General features: G+C 39.0%; 1 protein-coding gene across 5 annotated transcripts in view; it reads right to left on the bottom strand.

Moving 5' to 3' along the window:
• LOC109462959 (type I inositol 1,4,5-trisphosphate 5-phosphatase-like) overlaps positions 1–21,544 on the bottom strand; it is a 104,421-nt gene that overhangs the window by 25,342 nt on the left and 57,535 nt on the right. Inside the window, exon 1 of one of the 5 annotated variants that reach the window (XM_019759591.1) lies at positions 6,222–6,273. The exons of the other annotated variants lie outside the window; for them this stretch is intronic. Within the exon in view, the coding sequence (XP_019615150.1) occupies positions 6,222–6,266 (45 nt within the window). The 5' untranslated portion in view covers positions 6,267–6,273. Of the gene's footprint in view, positions 1–6,221; positions 6,274–21,544 lie in introns of those variants that run through there. 5 annotated transcript variants of the gene reach the window in all.

Genomic DNA, 21,544 nt, shown 5'->3' with positions numbered 1-21,544 from the left:
AGAACATCACAGATGTGGTCAGAATGAGTTTTCTAACAGAATTGGCCACAGTTCTCCCTTGATGTACCATGGACTATGATTTTGCCATCTATCCTTCAGGCGGCTCAAAGGAGAAACGGCAACTGCGGTAGGGTCACACAGTCAAGAGCTGAATAAAACATCGTGGAAAATTGTCACAGCAAGAAGCACTACTAAATCAGAATAGTGTGTAATACTATCCAAAATTTGTCACTGCTATGTTAAATGTAAAGTTCAAGGCTAACTCAGTAAATCTTATGAGGACTTTACAATAATTGTCCTTGAAGTAAAACCAGCTTCAGGTGCACTGACATAATTTAATTCCTTTTGCCTGGATAGAACACTTCCAGAATTTGAAAGCCAAACTGTAATTGTATATACGTACTATAATTGGTATTGGTATTATCTCTATTGACTCTTGTAAGTTGTGGAAAAGCTTAAGAGGCACTTAAAGTTGAGACTGTTTTTCTCCAAATGTTTCTCTAATAAACTAATGGTAGAAAATCTTTTTGTTGTGCAAATAAAGGGGAATGTGTTATTTTACTGCAGGGAACCATTTGAATTCCAAAACCTCCAACCTTTGTATCTTTCATAAAACTGTTTATCCTAAGTTAAAAGGATACCAAATTGGCAGACTCTGACATCATACTATCATGCTGCCAGCAGCATCCTACGAAATATTCTACTTTACAACATTGCAATGACTGACGCAATTACTCAAAGATCAAGGGCCAAACAAAAGAAACTCTTGCATTATCCCCCACTCTAAGTGAGCACACAACCGGATATTTTTCCACACAAGTTAGAAATTTGCTTGTAAAAAACAATATTAGTGAGCCTGGATGAAAAGAGGTTTTCCGTCCTTCTGTGGAGTACGCCCTCGAAGGTAACCAACACAAGCCACTCCATAAGCTGTCACAACACGTCAATTTGTCCCAATTATAAGCCATCAAACCCAATTAAGGAGGGATGTTTAAACATGCTGTATTACCTGAAAATGGCAAAGTTTAACAGCATTATTAGCCATCCATCATGCAGAGAAATGTTCATGCAAAAGCATGCCCACATTTTCTCTGGGACACTGTCATGTTTATGCATGCAGAGCTCTTCGGAACAGCACATCACCCACTAGACTTTGTTGGTTTGTAACAAGATAGTTTGGCCAAACTGTCAATCATTAGTTAGTGATAAAATAAAAATCTGAAGGCTACCTGGGCCACCTTTGATGCTTTGTCATCTATCTACAATTTTGTATTTGCAAAATCACCACTCATTCTACAATCCATTGAAAAGATCTTTGTTGAAGATTGCAGAAAAATGACCTTGTTGATGGTATAAGTTTTATGTCAACAATCTAAGGTCATTTGTTAGTGTATCTTATGGCAGACAAGGAAAGGAAAAGGAGGAAGGGTTCTTCTCCAACTGCTGTCCCTCCACCTGTTTCATTGTCTTCAGCCAATAGCATCATAGACAAGCACAAAGAGCTTTCCCATGTAACAACTTGTACATCTCTTCCATCCCATGGGTGGTCCCAGCACACCTTCAAAGGACCTGCAGGGAGTCATACGTCTTTTTTTGCCGCCACACGAACCTCCGCCTTCCTTTGATGGAAAGGCCTTGCAAGACCATGCAACTCCAGCTGAGAAGTTTTTTCAGCTTCCCCAAGACATCTGCAGGCTGCCTTTATCTTCTGGTAACAATAATTTCATGGGTTGTTCCTTTGTGTCCAACATGTAAGGTTTCCCTGATAAACTGCCATGTCAGCAGGTTGTGGACAACAGATGAAAGGATGGGAGGATTCACTCAGCCAGGGAAGAATTACGATCATTTTAGTGGGGCATAAATTGGACACTCTTGTGGGATAACTTTTTTGGTAGAGAATTTTTATGTGCAGACCTGCAAACATTCGTCCAACTCCAATTTCAAAATTGAACAAAATCACTACAGAATGATACAATGCTTTCCATCAATTTGCCTTTGTTATAATATTGTATGTTTTATTTACATGTAGTGTTATTTAAGGAATTCAAATGTCCCCTCCTATCGGTCATCTTAACTCTGAACCCAAGGTATAGATGACCAATCATAAGGTTAGACAGTTTCAAACCCTAAGATTACTCAGCCCATGATGGCCACTTCAGCTGTCTGAAGTACCCAGTATGCACAGCTAAGGTATTCAGGGCCAGTTCCTGCTTATCTCAGCACACATTCACACATGTGAGAAGGGAACTGTGATGATAACCCAGCCCTTTCTGTCATTATCACACCACTACTTTTGATACACTTTGAGCTGTGAATAATTGGCTGAGATGCAGTGAGATACACCCTTCAATTTTGATTGAGTACCTCATTGGCGCTCAAGATTTGGCAAGATGAGCAATTCGATTTCAATTTACCATCCGATAACTTTTACTGTGAACTTAAGATCCCCCCTGAGGATGGTTCCTGATGAGATCGGAGAAGTGTTACAAATTAAGCATCGTCAACTGGATATTGTTTTAATTAGCACATATTTGGGGGGAGATTGCCTTAATTTGAGCCCAAAACTCCATGTCGTGCAATTAAGACATTTGATTTAAAGCGCATACACGGGGCTGATTGTATAATGCTATGCAGGGTATCAAGACTGTGAATCATGCCGACATTTGTTCATCTAATTTACAACACAATCTTCTGCAAATGCAAGGACAATTAATATTAATGTCACACTTCAGAAAGTTGCATGCATAATCTTTCATGCATGAGGAAAATGTATTTATCTCTCTATACGGCCTTATTAGTTTATATTCACAAATATATGAACACTTCAATTGCAATTCAACACTTCATAACTCAGGTCTTAAAACTGCAATATCCCTGTAGGCTGTGGCGTATCGAATGTCACGGGAAATTTACAGGCATCCTTCTACTTGATTAGCTCATATTAGAACAGAGACATGTTTTGATTATAATTAAGGGGAGGAGGGTTCAACTTTGTGAAACAAAGGAGGTGTTTGCAGTGGGTTGGAACCACAACACTTCCTCCTGGCAGCACAGGGGGAGGAGGGGGAAATTAGGAATCATGTCAGGAGCTATGCAGGGCAATTTGTATCAATTCAAGCAAGAAGTTGTGAAAATTAAGCTTTTAATATCGGCACACATGGGTGGTGGTGTGCAGGGCTTCACTAGCAGAGTGTCACAATAACAGATGTTGAGGAAATTGACTGACATTTGGACTAAGTTGGAAGATTATCATTCAGCAGGAAGTACAGAACAAGGATGACTTTATACAGACAGGGATTATGGAATCTGCCTCCAATATAAAGCTGGGGGCAAAAGCTAAGCATTTGTGTTCAAGTCTGAGTGGCATTGCCAGAACTCAAAGTGAAGCATAGCTACCTGATGTAATTATGTACACAGTTACAACCTTCCTCTAGCAGTTTACGTCAATACTACAGCTTTTATAATATTTTGAACAACATCTGATTCTGATCGTGAGACACAAACTTTACATGAGGCAAATCTTGTGATAAAACCCATTTAAATTAGAAAGGATAACAACTTATCATGCATTTGGGGCATATTCAGCCTGAGGGACAGTTTGTTTGTGCATGGGCTACTACATCCATCCATCATGTACTGTCAGAATTTTGGCCATGTAAATTGGAAAAACAGACTTGGTCAATTAAGGATAGACCCCTACCAAACTACCCATCCATGTAATCTATTAGCATCAGTTTCATGGATTAGCACTTTTATGAAGTTAAACAGTTTGTGATGGTCACAATTATAGTTACTGGAATGCAAGAAAATGAAATAAAGTCTATGAGCAGCTAAGAATTTAACAAGCAAATAAACACTTTAGCAAAGAATTAAACATCAATGCATACTAGCTGCATGGTAACCTGTAACCTATCAAAACTGTATTTCCAACTCAACTCAACTCAACTCAACTTCATCCTATAGTACATGGCATTGATAGCATCAGCATTTCACAATCTAATACCACTTATAATACCATGATAAATCTCTTCAAAATGTTCTTGTCCTCACAAGGAATTTTTTTTCATATTTTCAGCCCCCATCCACGACTGCAGGTTGGTTAGCATCAATAGCTTCTGGGTTGTGCCAATGATGAAACAGATTCTGCCTAATGAAGTCAGCGGGATGCGGCATCACGGGTGTGTCCAATACCTGCTGTTCCGAGATCGCCATGCGCACCTAAACACCTCCTTAATAAAGTTTTCCGGCAATTGCCACGTATCCAAGTCCCATCCAAGTTGAGTTTTAATCACTGATCTCTAATTTGATTGTTGAACTTATTGGATTCATTTCTTGCGGATCTTTCCATGATTACCCCGATAATTGCGTGCTTAAAGACATCAATACTCCTTGGCACGACAACCCCGATATTGATCGCATTCATGCGAGAGACTCTCGTCCGTAATCAACCTACCGTGCTGGTTCATCTTGCCACAGGTCCCGCTAGACCCACTCGGGGGTCATCCTACCAAAGGTTACCTTACACCCATAAATTTACCGGAGGAAACATGGGGTGAAAATTTCATCCTTGGGTTACCGTTTGACCTATGCACGAATTACCAACATGCCGTGCGGATCACACACAAATGTGGGCAAATCCCCACGGACCTCGGTTCTTAATCCATCCTGATTCAATCTAATGCCATCAATCCTTCATTCGCGACGTATTACCCTAATGACGGATTTACTTTCATTTACTTACTGCGCACAAAAATAACTTTGATAGAGTAATCAAGTTGGTGATTTGTTCTGTATCAGCCCGGATTATAAAGTGTACAACGTTTATAGCAGGCCATCTTATTAAACTTTAACATCCCATCCAATCAATAGGGAACTTTTCCGATAGAGGTCTGCTATTCTCTGGCGGTGATATTGGTCTTGGAATTGATTTTACAGGCAGGGTGTGTTGCAAGATTCTGTGGTGTTCCTTACAAGAATGTCAAGATGATAGCTCAAGATGGGTGGAATATTCAACAAAAAAATGTCAAGAATGCAAATGGCTCTAACTTATACTTTATGATCGAATTAAAATCAAGACAATCTGATGCTGTTAAGTTCAATAATAAGAGCAGTATACAATGAGGTTACCACTTGGCTTCAAATGCTTTCCCATAATAATTGTCATGCTTACAAATTTCATTACCTGTACAGAAATAATGAGTTCTCTCCACAAATACCGACCATTAATTGAAGATTTAGTTTGAATCTGAGATTTCCCTTCCTATTCTCTTGATGTATTGCGGGAGAAGAAGTTGACAAATTTGCCTGTCTGTGCAGTAGACTTGGATAGGAGATGTGATACATCACCTTCAGTCAGAGGGGGAGTCTTAATCAACTGTGATTAAGACTTTGAACTACCCAAATTGTACAGATTAATGTGGGGAAGCTTTATAAGGCAGCCTACTTGCTCGTATGTTAACAGCTCCCGGCAGATTCACGTGAACAGAGGAGCCTGAACTGCGCTGCAATGATTTAATCAATATTTAAGATTGCAATTCATTACTTCATGTATGAGGCCAGATCAAGTTGTTAACACTTTTATTTACCTTCATGTCTTTTCTACAGTAAGATTTCACAAAGAGTTATCATTAAACAATCTTTCTAGCATTCAAACACATACAGTTTTAGAAACACATAGCAATAGCAATTTTTCTTTCTTAGACAATCATCTAAGCATTCTTCAATAAATGCATTTTGATCATTTGGTAGGTCAAATCATGAGAAGTCAACTGAGTAGCCAATAGATTCCATTAATTGGAGACCTTTGTGTATGCAAAATTATGTGAAAGAATGTACTGACTTGCTATTTTGTCAAAACTAAAGGCATGATATCTTGCAGCGCCTTCCATGAAATAGTAACCATTTCTCCACTAGACTCATCAACTAACAAGCTGGATATTCAGCAGGAATGTCTTTAAAAAACTTTAAATTGTGATGGGATACTAGAAAAAGACAGTGACGACAATGTTCAACACTACGCATTTTTCCTGGGTAGCTCTCACTGTGCTTCTTTAAATGCAAAATATTCAGAGCTGTTAGTATAATTTACTCTGGGCACAGTAAGACTGGAGCAAATGAAAGACAAGCACAACTATTTCTACTTGCTATTTAAGGCCAAGGACTGAAAAGAAATCTGTTAAATATGGCTATCTTTTCCAGCGTTATCCTATCTTCCATAATACCAATGGATTGGCAGGAGTCATAACACCTAAGGGTGTGTACGCCATCTTCACAAATGCCTCTTATTCCGAAGGTCAACCGCAGGTGCTTTCAGCGACATGAAAATGTGGGAATATGGTGACAGGGGCACATGAAAACCCATATAGCTTCCATATTTCAGGAAAATTATGCCTTTAATCTTGCCATGACAAACGGTAATAGCTGGCCATTGCCGGGGAGGCATTTGTCAGGGCAGGCAAATGAACCTGCGGCTAATTCTGGACATAATGATCTGTGGAACCTCACAGAAAAATGTTATGTCCCTACTAATAGTCCTGCACAAATTGAGGCCATTAGATCTTAGTCACAGGGATCACACATGATGTACTGTCAAAATATACTGAATCTTCATCATTGAACTAGAAGCTTACATAAAAGAAAGGATGCAGGAATGAACTTGTTTCATAATCTAACACCTACTCACTGACTGTTCTCATCCTTTGTGGGTTTGGTATTCCACTGATTGTTTAAACCTTCCATAAATAATCTTGATACTGATGCTCTGACTTTTGATTAATATAACTTTTGAGAGCTTGGCATGGTGCTTGGCTGTGGAAGGTCAGGCACCAGGGCAATGATGCGTGCCCCGCCGGCGGATATGACCACACCACCTCTTATTGCTTTCTGATGAATCTCGTTTGACTGGCGGGGAAACTATACTTGATAATATAGGTGTATAAAATGGTGCCACACAATCAAATTGAAACAGTGGTTGACTCCATGTTTCTCTGTTGGTAGAATTGTTTTAATTCTCGCACATTGTCCAGGTGATACCACAGACCTAACCAACAGTTTATCCCTGCGGCTTACCCGTCATTCTGGAAAAACACCAAGACTATGGGACGAAATTCCGTCAGCCGGCTGAACTGCCCAGTTTTATAGGAATGTAATATCTTGGAGAATGATGTTTCCGAGACCAGGTTCCCACGCCATTTTTACAATCCAATTTGGTGGGAGATTGGTCTTTGGCTGCTGAAATAGCCGCAGCTGAAGTATTGAAACACTGTTACCCCCAATTTTCACAGTCTATATCCTCCGCAAAATGATCTGACTCTGCAAATACCTGCAGCATTAAAAACCAGTTTGAATGAAATATGCCTCAATTTGTAGATCGCCTATTGAACGCAACCAAGCGATGTAATCCAATAACACGGGAGGAACAACAATTACGCTGCGAGCATTTATCTTCCACGCCATGCTTCCCTAGCTGACAATCACAATTTCTTCAGGAAAGCGACCGACCGACAACTTTGGCACCTATCTGCCATGCAAGTTAACTCTCACATTTGTAGTTAATGTCATTAACAAAAACTCAAATGGACCAATTTGTCAGAAAAAACACCTCTACGCATTTTCGCAAAGTCCCAGATATTAACCCAGCAGCAATGATTGATGGCACATGAAACCACGACATCGGTGCAAAATTGATACCTGACCTGGAAACTACATATTACAATGACAAATTCCAATATTTCTTACATTATCTTTTACTATCATCAACTCATCCAAATGGGTATGTATTAAGTGGCAGGGAAATGACCCTAAATGGAGCGACATTTGTATATTATACACATTTCATAACCCTTGACATTAAAAAGTGTCAGCAACATAGACGCTGCAAGGTTTTATTTTTATTGCTGTGTCAGATGTAAAAGGATGAGACTGCCGTGTGTAGAAGACAAAGGATTGGCCTAATGCTTGCAAACGGTTATCCCGGTTTGACTCCAATGGCCCCCACGGCCGTGAGAGGCTCGTGAAACTGTCCTAAACCTCCAATCTGTAGTTAAATCCAGAATTGGAAAGTAACATCCAACAATCCGGGGGCCTCCACAGCCAACCTTAATTATCCCCTACAGCACATTGCACGACAGTAGAGATGTCAAATTTATGTATATGGCTTGATATTTCATACAGCGCCGTGATGTTATATGAAGATCAAACCACCATAACGAAACTTTTATGGAGTTAGCCATACCAAATTGATAGCAAAAGGGCTATCTATTATCCGGCGCAATTTAAATTCCTATGAAGGTCCAAGGATATACAATCCGACTATAGTCTTTCCGATAATGGGATCGAGACAGAATATAGAGCAGCCTAGGGACTGGCAGGAAGTCCATACGAATTGTATCCGCAAATACGTTTCACAATAACAGCCAAAATTATCAAATCAAAATGCAGGGGGATGGATTGTCGACGGGCCTGTTGCCTGGAGACAGGGCAGATTAATGGGCCAAATTAAGCGGGTACATGAGAAGGATAGGGAATTAATTCTTTCTCATCATACAAATTAAATTGAAAAGCCTCTCGTCTCCTAGCCTGCGCCAGACGAAAGAAATGAATTCATCGTATTAGGGGATGGCTCAGGTATATAAATGTGGAGATTAAGTGTATTAATGTGCACTCTGATGGTATTAAAATGTGCATTAGGGTAAATTTTGGCGACAATTTTGTTGTAACATGTCCATAATGAGGGTATAGCTACGTTTTTGATGAGTAATAATTGGACAAACAGTAAAGAATGAGGAGTAATATAGTTGGAACAATAGTTGGCGGGCCTGTGGGTAGAAACACGGGAGGGAATTGGTACAAAAGGAAAGCTTTTTAGAAGATTGGTTTGATGTTTGATGAGGGAAGATCATATCCAGGGGAGTCACAGCCAGACAAAGATGTCTTCTTGGAATCTACATTTCGTAAACACACAGCGATAACTTTGTTTGAGGAGCAGCAACCTACAGGAATATATCATTATCTAAACACACATCTGACTATGCTGGGTTATCTTTCCTTCTCTAAATGTAGTATAGTATAGGAGTTATGGAACAAATTTGACCTTTACTTCAACAGTAAAAATGGAGAATGCAGAAGGATGGTTGCTGATTATGAGTGATATACATTTGTACATTTATGAAATAATATTTGAATTTCGGAAGATCTGTGGTCGAGATAGTTTTATGTAAGATAACAAAAAAAGGACTTTTAAGCACTGCAAATTTGAGGATGGGTATCTAAGATAATCAAATATAAGGAAGTAAGTTGAAATGCCATTTATTACAGAAAATGACAATGGTAGTTACCGTATCAAAATGCTCTTCCATTATGATTTTTCTGATGTACTTAGTAATATACTTTATTTCTTAAATCAACAAGCAACTTCAAGCAACAACCTTGGCCTTCAACAAACTTAGCTGACTTTTCTGGCCACCTTGTAAACGAAACATAAAAACTTAAAAGACCCGACTTCTTTCTTCTTCATCAATTTGGCTTCTTTCCATCCTTGTTCAAATGATGGTTGTAATAATTACTGTTCACTCAATTCTTTCCAGGATTGGCAGTATGGCCAATACACTATAATGGCCTGTAATAAAGATACAATTGACCAGGCCATACTTCAGATTGGTCATTGCAATTGGCAGCAGTAAAACTGATGAATGTCAATCGATATGGCGAGAGGCAGGCATAACTGTGGCGATGAATATCTGGAGGAGGGGGGGGAGGGGTCTGTCTACAGCATTTGCTGGGCTTCTCAGTCTGTAATACTGTTTAAGATTATCAAATGTTTATCGGTCAGAAACAACTTTGTACTTATCCCATTATAACTGATCAGCTTACCCTACATCCCACACTATATTATTGAACATTCAAATTTTAAAATCATTTCTGAAAAAAGGCTGAACATAAAATGCAGATATTATCAGGTCATTATATAATGTCCTTGATACTATTGATACTTAAAGTTGCATTAAGATGTCTGTAATCAATCTAATGAGAGGATCAGTACATAAACAAAAACCGCTTAATTCATTTATACTATAACCCTACAGTCTTAATACATTACCATCATTAATTACTCCTCCAACTATTTCATTGATCCCTACCATCGAGGACAGAGTAACATACAACAAAGTTCATGCAGAAGTTGTTTTCAAACTAGTCGTATTACATACTGTACAATATCTAAAGCTGCTTCCTGTCAATAAGCACTGCTGCAGCCAAATGGAGTTGTCGCACTATTGGGGTATTTCTGCTGCCCAGGATTGCCCTTTCTCAATAACCCTTATCAGGTCGTTTGGCCTGGACTTAGTGCCCAGTATATCTTCATGGCAGGTTGAAGTGTTGGTGTAAAAATGTTTCAGTAACCACGGTGCCCTGCCCACCTGAATGTCAAGTGGGTTTGACATGCCAATCTATCACCTGACTTCCACATCAGAGCCAAGCCCTGAGCATACGCTGTAAACGGTTGTCAAATATGGAGCCTGCTTTTTCAGGAATGTTCAGCTGCGCACCTGACGGCTGTTTAACCGTTCTTCCTACACACTGGTGAACACTGGGTTTTACACAGTTGCTGAATATGACAAAATGAAAATTCTTGAACGACTTTTTGCATGAACTGTGACAAAGTTTATACTCTTTGCCATCATACCTTTCTTAGTTTAAATGATACAGTCATTTGGTTACTACATATTGGTTACTATATAAATGGTAAACCAAGTCTCTGATCCTGGCTGGGGATGAGTTACAGTTAGACAGAATAACTTGAAGCCGATTGAAAACTAACCAACAAACCCATTACCCACCCCTAACAACTTTCACAACTCCATTCTGATGGGCTTCCAGCCAATTGAGTTGTTCTAAAAGCTCCCCTTATCAGCGCCCACTAGCACAGGTGCACTGAAGACCCTTATCGTCATCAGCCCCCTGCCTAATGAAGATTAATGAGCCTCATTAACCCTCAAACGATAACGAACCTGCCAGATCCTGGCCAAACAAATGCCTCCCACTCCCAGCGACACAATAAACCCACTTCCGCACAACCGTGGAAGTTTTTGCGACCGCTTATCGCCAGGTTGTGATGACTCACCATAGCACAGGTAAATATTTGAGAGGTAATAGCTTGGCATGGCTCCACTCCGAGCAGCTGGGCCGCTGCAGGCTTTGGAGGGACACCGACGTTTATTATGACTGATCACTGAACCATATTTCTACAATAATTAATCACTGTGTATATACTTGAACTTACCTGGTCAGGTCTCATTTACATCAAGAGATAACATGGGCACAAAAGTATAAAATAAAAATGTGAAATCATAATCGGTATGATGAAAGCAAAAATAAAACTCATTTCCTGTTTTGCACAAATTATTTCCTTGATAGAAGTGGCAACATGTTTACTTAACCCTACATTTACATGTAGGGGAGGAGGCACAAACTCTGAGTGGAGTAAAATGCATTCGACAAATAAATGTATACATGTTTGTCCTCTAACCTACTTGGCCATATGGATGACTTCTTTTTCTAATCTATTTCATCAACACAACATGTGTATGTAAAATGATTATGTCAACAAATAAAAGTTAAGTCTATGGGGTCGGCTTTAAAATTCCATTTTTTCATAACACAAGTTACTAAATTAAGCATCAGATGCAAAATATGATAATAGTAACAGTTTAGTTTACCAGGTTTGTTTACTAGTTGTTCTTTTTCATCGCGATTCTCTGTTTACATGTATGTTTTAATCACCATTCATTTTTACATTGGCCCCTGGCCCACTATACTCTCCCTTTGTTTAGCAAATAACCTCCAGTAAGATTAAATTTGCCCCTAAATATGTGACCGGTATGTTTGACAGGATACCTACACAGACATGCTATCTCGGGATGTCAGACTTTTTCTAAATTATGTTTGCCTACAAAGGTTAGACACAACTTTTAATGTACTACTTTAGTACCCATATTAATCTCCAAATGTACCAATAATGTTTGTTAACTTAGAATTTATGGGTACCTCCACGCACTAAATGCTTGATAAATTATGTTTGTGCACCTTTTCCATATAGATAGGCCGTCCACAAGTAAGTAATAATATTGACTCTGATTTAAATCAACCCCTTTAATTTCAGCAGCAGCACAGTATTATAAATTATATCCAGTAGTTTTGGGCTTTATAATTGTTCCAATCTGTCAATCAATCAATCAACACGGCTTTTCAAATTACCTGATGATGAAGCTGACAACTTGAGCAGCCACATGTCATCATCATTTTAGCCCACAATTTTCAATCTAGGCTATCAGTGTTAAAGAGGTGGTCTTAAGTGCCGTTAGCGTTAGCAAACTGCAGGTAGTGCGGGGTACTATCCCGGCTTTTGAAAACTTGCGCTCGACGATCAATTTTGAAGAGTGGTGTAACAAAATTACTAATGTCGGGGCCATACCAGTATCAAATTAGATTAAATTACAAATGTTAGGATATTTCCTGCACAGGAAATGTGCTATGCAAGTTCGTAATTTTTTCATATCAGTTTTTAGAAGTCTTCCTTCCTTGTGACAACATTTCTCAATCTGTGATCAAACTCAGAAGAACTAGTAGCAAGATATGCTATTCCAAACCGCAGCAGTGATCTGCTGGCACCACAGACATATGTGATCATATTTATTATTCTACATATAAAATAAGAATTTAAATGTTGATCCTAATTTGCATAATTGTGTGCATCTCTGCCTATGCAGCTACCTGGTTTCCAAAAATCATAAAAATTATCCCTCAGTTCCAAAATTACTGTAGCTGCTATGGGGCCCAAAAGTAAAGCACTTCTTGACTTCAAAACTATCTGTCAACCTAACATCAAGATAATAGCATGTCCAGAGAAGAAGACACAACAACTGGAAGTTCTCCTGCAGTACCAATGGAAGGTGCTAGAGGACCCATGATCAACATTGACCTTTCTCTTCCCAAGACCTACCCACATACCAAATATCATCCCAATCCATCCACAGTTATTGCTGTACATGGAAACACAAATTGATGGACACACAAACAAACGATCCCAAAACAAAACCCCCATTTTTTCTGCCAGAAAATGTGCATTCCTGACAGATCAGGTTTCTCAATTCTAGGATTTATTCATGCAGGATACATTGCTTTTAAAACGTTCCCTCTCAAAGGAAAGCTACTTCGTTATCAATACATCTTTATTCCAGCTGCCTATTTCCTTTAGGTAAGTATTTAAGCTCCTCAGTCTGGGTCATAATGTGCCAAAGAAAGACATCCCAAAGCCATTAGGCTCTATTTTCCATCTTAATTTGTTTTCCAGACGATAACACCGTATCTTTTCCAGGCAGGTGATTCGGAAAGCGGGGATGCCTCAGGCGGGAGATTGTGGCAGGAAATGACATGGGAATGGTCCAGAGATCCGTTCTTTAACCCCCTTCCTCGATTGGCTATGAAAATTCAAATCTGACTAACTACAGGTATGATGTTGGCTTTCTCTTGGCTGACTGAGTTATGTACCAACATACTTTTGTAACATTAGCTGTTCCATTTGAAATCTTATCACGCAAAATGTAATGCATTTAGAGGCAGCCTGAGTTTATATTTTCACAGATGATAATGTTGGTAAAATCCCACGAAAATCTGTGCCAAAAATGTTCTATAATTTCCACGGAATCGATACATAATCCACCAACTTCCTGCAGAGAGTTGGAAAAGCTTCCCTTGCAACTTTCCCAAAGTCCTTAAAAGTGGTAGTATGTTTTATTCTATCATCAAAAGAGACTGGATGGTTTGAAAGGCAGGTTCATGCTCTATCCTCAAAGGGTGCTTGAAAATATTTTTTGTAGCACAAGATCTTAACAAATGTATTTGAGATACTGAGCATCAGTAACAAGGAGAGGGTATCAGAAACTGGCAAGTCAGGGGGCCAGGTTTTATGGCCTTTTCATTACCTTTATCACATATTTGCATTAAGATATCATACAGGGGAGGCTAATAAATGCATGTGTATCATATCAGCAGCTTACAGGTCCAATCAGTATATACAAAGGTAAGGTTATCAATGGGACATCATGGCAACGATTTTGGTCAGGGGTTGCTGATTACATCATATGGGTCAGGAAGGGAGGGCAGAATTCTACATTGTACCTTTACATTACATGGGTAGTACCACTTTAGTTTGGGCCACTGACTGCAGCAACAATAGGCAACTGTAAAATTATAACTATCAAACAATTTTTTGATTTTGTTAACAAAGACGCATTGGCAGTCTGACATAAACTAATAAAACTGATAAAGCTTGTGAACCAGAAATCTGTAGTTGTGTAGAATTTCTTTCAATTCATTACTGCTGGTAGTACTGCTTATACTGCTTTAGCTTGGACCTCTGACTGTAACAATGGACAGCCGTAAAATACTTTTTTATTAACAAATGAATCCTGGAAAACATTACAAAGCTTCTGATCCAGAAATCTGTGGTGCTATGCTTTTATTATAATAAGTTGATGATATGTACATTTTAGCAACAATGTACATTTGTAACCGTCTGACTACTACAGACTCTGAGATATTTCGGGACGTACAAAGAACCCATCTACCAGTAAATGGCTTTATGACCCCCATGAACTGTTGACACTTTAAACCGTTTTTCAAATATTCAATGACAGCAGTTCCGTTTTTCGACTAACTGGTCAATAAACAATTTTGGTCATTATGGGGATAATGAGACATTTAGATGGAATTTTATGGTTTTATGGTCTGTAAATTTTACTATACTGCGAGCAGATGGACGCTAAAAGCGGCAACTGAGGGACAAAGACTTGCAGAAAGTACAATGATAATAGTGCCGTTTGTGATGGGTTTTTGGTGTAGATAGCCTTCTGACCTGCTTGACCACTGGTCACAGAGATAGCAAGAGGCCGCGACTTGCCAACAGAGAAAGGCCAATTAATTACTGTGATAACAACTGGTCATCCATATTGCTGTCAATGACTTAATGACCTCTGTGGCTCCTCTGGGTCAGAGGGTAATCTGTCATAAAGAAAGGGTGGAGAAAATGGTTGTTACATCATTCAGTAACATAAAATACATATATTGCATACTGACATTGTGACTGTTGAATGACAACTAAAATGGTAATTGTGTGTATTAATCCAGCTGGGAGGCTACATTTCTAAGGCATAGAGTTAGGGGTGGGGATTGAATGACGTTATACGCAACTTGTAACTAACATAATTGACATTTTCTCAGCAAATGTCTAATGCCTGTATCCAACAGATGATCAAAATTACAAGGTTCTTGCATTACATTTGATCAATGATTGGAGGATTGGAAGATGTGATGCCAAATGGAACTTTATTGCCACCTTTTCTACAACATTTGTACAAAATGTGCATGTGTGCAAGCAGTTGTTGAAATTGAAATATTTGGATAATGCCATAACTTTCAACATTCTGTATTGTCCAATGATCCTAACCAACTACTGTACCATCATTACTGGTCATCACAAACAATAGAAGCTTGACGCAAAGTGCAGCTGACTCGTGGTTAAACTTTGTCATGTCAGCTAGGAACTTCTGACTTGATAGATGATCAGAAATTAGTCAATATAAATGAATCAATCCTGTAGCATTAAATCTCCTGGGTACATTTTTGTCTACAAAGGCCTAACCAATTATCCAGGTCAGGAGATACAGAGTGATAAAGGTAACTACATATCATCTATCACCAACTGTCCTTAAGTTTGTGATCTCAGCATCTGCAGTGGTCAGGCCTGATAGCAGTCATGTGAAAAAGGAATGTACTATTCAACTTTTAACGGAGCTTACAAATGGTTATCCTTAAAGAGTGTCATGAGAGACAGTGAGTGATTTGATTTGATTTCTAGTGGTTCAAAAGAAAGACTTAGTATTTAATTGCATGAAATTGAGGAATTACCAGAATAATATAGCATGTTGTGTCTGTATCACAGTTTCCAACCCACTCTCCTACATGGATCCAGTGCTCTACTACATGTAGTTAGCCATTTTGTGAATTCAGACATTGAATCAGCAGTGCCCTTGTCTGTGGCCTTGTGACCTCTCTATGGCCAGGGTCAGACAGTGGCTGGAGAGATATGGTAATGGCAAACTGACCATTCCCAGGAACAATAGAAGATGGATAGGGGTTTCAGCAAACCACATAAAAAAAAGGAATGCATTTAACAGTCATCACTACCAAGACTCCTTTGTTGAAGAACTCGAGGCACCACTGCATCTAAATACTGAAACTCCTCAAAGTGACTTACTGTGTAAGAACTGAGTGAAAGTGTACAGACTGTGCAATGTTAAAGTATTAAGTGATACATATCAACATGCAAAACAAGGTACTTGCAGTGTCACTACAGGTTATAACCTCCAAGAATGCTATTGTGAAAGAAACTTTGGTCAGATTACTGATAAGAGATGCAGCTCAGTGATGAATTTGTGCAAAGGAAGTGCTTAGAATCTGATCAAGAACTAGGAGGGAACAACAAAGGTGGTCAAAGGTGATATGCTAGCAGAGGTAATTACTACCTGAGTGCCTCATTTCCTGAGAAATGTTCGGGGGGACAGATCATGGCAAGCTTGATCTTCATCTATTTGTATTGGCAGAATCTATAAGTGTTTGTAAGACCATGAGGTCAAGACTTAGGTGTGTTTGAGCGAGACGCCCAATCTCAAAAGTGTTTAGCACTGATACCACCACATGAATAGTGTCAAAGCATAAGAATGAGAATGGAAACAAGTACGATATGCCACAAGGACTGTGGGTAAAAATGGGAATAAAAACAGAAATTGTGAAAAAGCTTTGCATTTCCTGCAAGGTTTAAAAACTGTGCTGGTGTCTCATTTCAAAAGTAGAGAAACTGTAGATTGAAAAGATACTGTAAGTTTTCAAAAGTTTTGATACTCGTTTGGCTTTTAATTACAGATTGATTGATAGACTTTCATGGTTAAGAAAACCTGAAGTCAGTGAGATAACCACAAGATGGTATGACGCTGGGTTAGGAAACAACCAGCAGATACTGTAATGTCTAAAAAGGTAGCCCTTTAAGGGAGTGATCATTTGCTGTCATCCCAAATTTGTGTGAAGGTCTCTTGCCACCAGGCCGACCACATTAGTGCTCACCCAGCATTGTTGAAAATCAAGTCACTGCAGAGTTACAGGTTATTCAAGCTCTATTTCCTCGTTATCTGATTTAAAGCCTGCTATCACCACAACTTGCGTTGATTTGTTGCTGTCTTGACCATTGGGGCAACTTTCTCTGCAAGCTTGGCGTGAGCGATTGAGTCGTTGGGAATATACCCAATAACAGGGCAATTTCCGGACGGCTAATGGCGGTTGATAAGCATCGCTTTGACATTTTTCTGGCAGCAGTGTCAGATCCCCAATCGGAGATAAAGCCTACGCTGGAATTAGATTTACTGTTGGCCTACCGGACAGGCAGGTTTGGGGATGCCTTTTCTGGTAGATCCTGTGCAGTTATCAGCTGTTGTTTAATGGATGTTGAAAGAGCGGCTAGTACTATCTGCAAACTGTATAACCAATTCTGCATTAGATATTAGTCTGCCAAAAAGTGATCATAAGATTTAATGTCAACACCAACAGTTTATTGTCAGTACGTCTGTAAGGATTATTAGTCTTAGAATTCATTACAGCATACTTAGCAAAGAAGCATCACTCAGTTTAAAGTGGAAATAAAATCATAATTATGGAATCATACATGCAGGTCAGAAGTAGGAGAAATATGTGGAAGAATGTGACATTACGGTTTTGAAACCTTGGCAGATTGAATGTCATGATGTCTAGTTCACTTTGCACTGTCTCTCGTAGTCTCCACAAGAATGTGCTTTATGCACTATGTATATAAAACCAGCCCAAATCCACTCGACACAGAGATACGAATTATTCAGACACATATGAACCAGATCTGCAAGTAACCATGTCCAATTCCATCTTGATGAATTTCACAATCCCCACTGACTTTCAACACCTTTTCAGAACAATCCCCCCGATTGGCAGGATGCTCTTGACAGAAATAAGAAGCTGAACACAGAGCGACTGAGAAAGCCTAGATTGAGCGCGTATGCAGCAAGGCCTTCTCTCGGCGCTGCAGAGGTATACCCAAGAGTCAGATCTATCAACAGTAGTTGACCTGGGCATAAATTGGAGTTTGACACATGTGCGGAATTTCGGATCCCCATCCGATGAAGGATTTCCCGTGGAAAGGCCAAAGGTTGTCTGCGCAAACTGGGTGGTTACAAGTCTGCCAGGTGTATTGTCAGCTATCAAAAGCATTTGACCCCAGAGTCAAGTAGGATATAGATGAGAATTTGATACAGTATGATAGCTGAGAATAAGGTAGTGGCCTTTATTAATAGGATCGTATCCTAAAAGGGCAGGGGGGTGAGGAGGGCTAGTGAAGTATCGTGGACAGAATCCCAGGTACACAGTAACTCTTCAATTTAGGGTAAGTGTTGAGAAATCAAAAGTTGCAGTTGGGCTAAACATCGTAAGTATTGGTGCCGAACTATCAGTTACTTAGTACAAGGTGGTTTCCCCATCCAATCATCACTGTTGTCTAACTTTGATTCCTCATCTGCTTCCCTTGGATGCTAAGGATGTGTTCTTCAATTTAATCAGCTTCAGAAGAGTTTGTTACAGTAGGTTTGCTATTAACATATGTATTGAGCATTTTGGTTATCTTTTTATGGTTACCATAATGAAAGGGCAAGCATCAAGTACTGGAACCAAAAGTTGTGTTAAAAATTGTAAAAATACCTTGTACTTCCGATGCAGTCATCACTTTAAATCGTCTAACTTTGATTCAAAATTTTCATCCTTTGCATTTCTGTGTGTGGAGACTGTAGGTTTTGTAGCATGTACATTTTAACTTTGTAGTGACTTGACCATTATACAGTTTAACATCTCCGCTTGTACAGTTGAATGCCTGATTCCTAGCCTGTACAGTACAGTCCATTGGCATATCACAGTGTCCAGTTAATGGCCTTAACCATTTAACCAATGTCAGTCCATCAGCTTCAGCTGCACTGCTCATGCTGCTGGCATCCACACACTTTTAAGTCATCAGAAAATCATGCCGAATCCTGCGGGGTCAGAGGGCTCTGATGAATTTACATATTTTATGCATGAAACCCCATTTGTTAACAACCTCCTGCCCTCTCTGTAAAAGGCTTCTTTCCGTGGAGGCTCAGAGGACCAGGAACAATGTTCAATAGACATGCATCACAACCTGTCAATTAGCCCATGATATCTCAATTAAGCCTCGTCAAGCATGGGTGCAAAAGCCTGTTCCGCAAACATGCAGTAATTAAAGACGTTAATAGAGTTTTCAAGGAGCCAATCGTGGGCATCAATTGTGTCTACTCGTGTGTTTTAATGTGCTGGGAGCATGTTTTAATCAACGATTATGGCTATTTCTTAAGTTAAAAAGTTTTGCGAATTATACCTTGTGCATTGAGGAAGTGCATTAAAGTGAAATGAGCATAGTAGTAATGTGCATTCCTTCTATTAGCTTTTATCTTGGTGATGTGTATAGCAGTTTTCTACAGGCCTGTTCAGGAGATTTAAGAAGTCAGTCATTGCTACAATCATTCTTCCCAAAGTAGTTCACTTAAGATGGCGTGGGTACTGAAGACATTGTAAATACCGGATACTGTTAGTACTCTGTTACACACTGACACCTAAAGCAGTTTTAGAAGCCTGTATCTCTCTAAGACTGGTGGCATGTAGTCATGCTATATGATCCAACCATGCCAAAATCATTGAATCACAGAAAAACACTTACAAAAAGGTTCTTAAATAATGCTAAATAACAAAATACTGTACACGTACTTCTTTTCCAGTTTTATGAAATGAATTGCTTGCATTGTCTCTCAGGATTTTGTTTGTCATCCAATGAAATATTATTTTCTGAAAGCAAGATAACCGTTACTAATTGTGTAATGGGTTAAACCATCTGTAAAGTCATCATAACAAAAATCCTTCGGTGATTCACATTAACATAATCGTAAAAACCATAATGTATATATCATGCGCTGTGGTTTGATTACCTTTTTTCAACTAAAATCTGTATATCCACACAACACAGTTGTTACAAAATGGAAGCTTTTCAAGAGAAACAAATGAAGCACCTGCTCCTATATTGATACAGCAGGCTGGGCTGCTTACCCAAGCTGCTCTTGTGTGGGGAGTGTTAGCATAAATTAAAGCAGACAGCCACAGGCACAGCCATGGCCTCCCTTGTGTGAATGGATCAATTAAAGCTTGAAAACGCTTCAATTAGTAGTTAAAAAGCTGAGCTCCCCGGTGGCTGAGGATTAAGACATTAGTTAATGAGAAATGACAGAGCTTGACAGAACAGTTAAAGCCCCCCTCCCATCTGTGGCCAGCAGGGATAAGGCAGCTAATTGTTTCTGGTAAATGATAGGTTGGGAATTTTACCAAACTGGAATATCATAACAAGGAGGAATTTAATTTTAAAGCTTCTCATGCCAATGGTTACATAATGAGATTTTTGCAATAATGATTCTATTAGAAAAAATAATTAAATGCTCATATCTATAAAAATTTCATCTTTCTCTCCTACAGCAATAGAATCGAGATGCAGATAAACGGTGAAGTGTTTCATGTGTATGATGATTGGCTGCTGGAACAACAGTTACACAGACAGAAACAGGTAGAAACCAGTCAATTAATTTCAAACGTTTTATTACACCCATTTTTCACAGGAAAATTAGAAGGGAAAATGGCATAATATTATTGATATCAGGTGTGTCTGAAAAATGAAAAAGGTAAATTGCAGATTCTGTACAAATTTTTAGGCTACAACACATAAACAACAATAACAAAGTATGCCAGTAGTAGCAAGGCAAAGCTAATGAAATAGCTTGATTAATTATAGAAATTATACACACATTCTCTGTATGTACATTGTAAGTCAGTTTTGAAAATAGACCCAATGTATCTGTGACTCCAATTTTGAAAAACAGGTCAGCACAAATCTAAAACATTTTTGAGAAACCAACAAAAAATGGTTACTCTGATATCACTTCCATATCATGTTACCTCTCAAAAGGTTCATGGTCAAATAGATCAGGAACATGTCATTGTGCAAAATCTTATTTGGCACACATTTGATCAATCACTTCGTAAACATTTTTTCTGTGCTTGTAGAAAGCAAATGATCAAAGTAACAACTTAGAAAAAACTATGTACATCATGTATATCATATCATGCTACTGACAGAATGTTCATCACAGGAAAAGGTTTCCAGACAGCCTCTGATTGATCATGTACACAGTCCTGTAACTCCATACATAAAGATAAGAAAATGCAGTACAACCCTGCCCCCTTGCTACCCTCCCTATATTGCAGCTGCAAATGTTGCACCAACATTGGCAGTATCTATTTGCACATTCCTTATCAATTGATTCAGCCCCAGTAACACTGCAAACTGTGGGCCTGAAAACATGTA

This window comes from Branchiostoma belcheri, unplaced genomic scaffold (genome assembly GCF_001625305.1).
Source record: "Branchiostoma belcheri isolate BF01 breed outbred unplaced genomic scaffold, Haploidv18h27 scaffold120, whole genome shotgun sequence".
In the NCBI taxonomy this organism is placed as follows: Eukaryota; Metazoa; Chordata; class Leptocardii; order Amphioxiformes; family Branchiostomatidae; genus Branchiostoma; species Branchiostoma belcheri.
The sequence above is the reverse complement of the archived record's forward strand: the minus strand, read 5'-3'. Positions and strand labels throughout refer to the sequence as shown.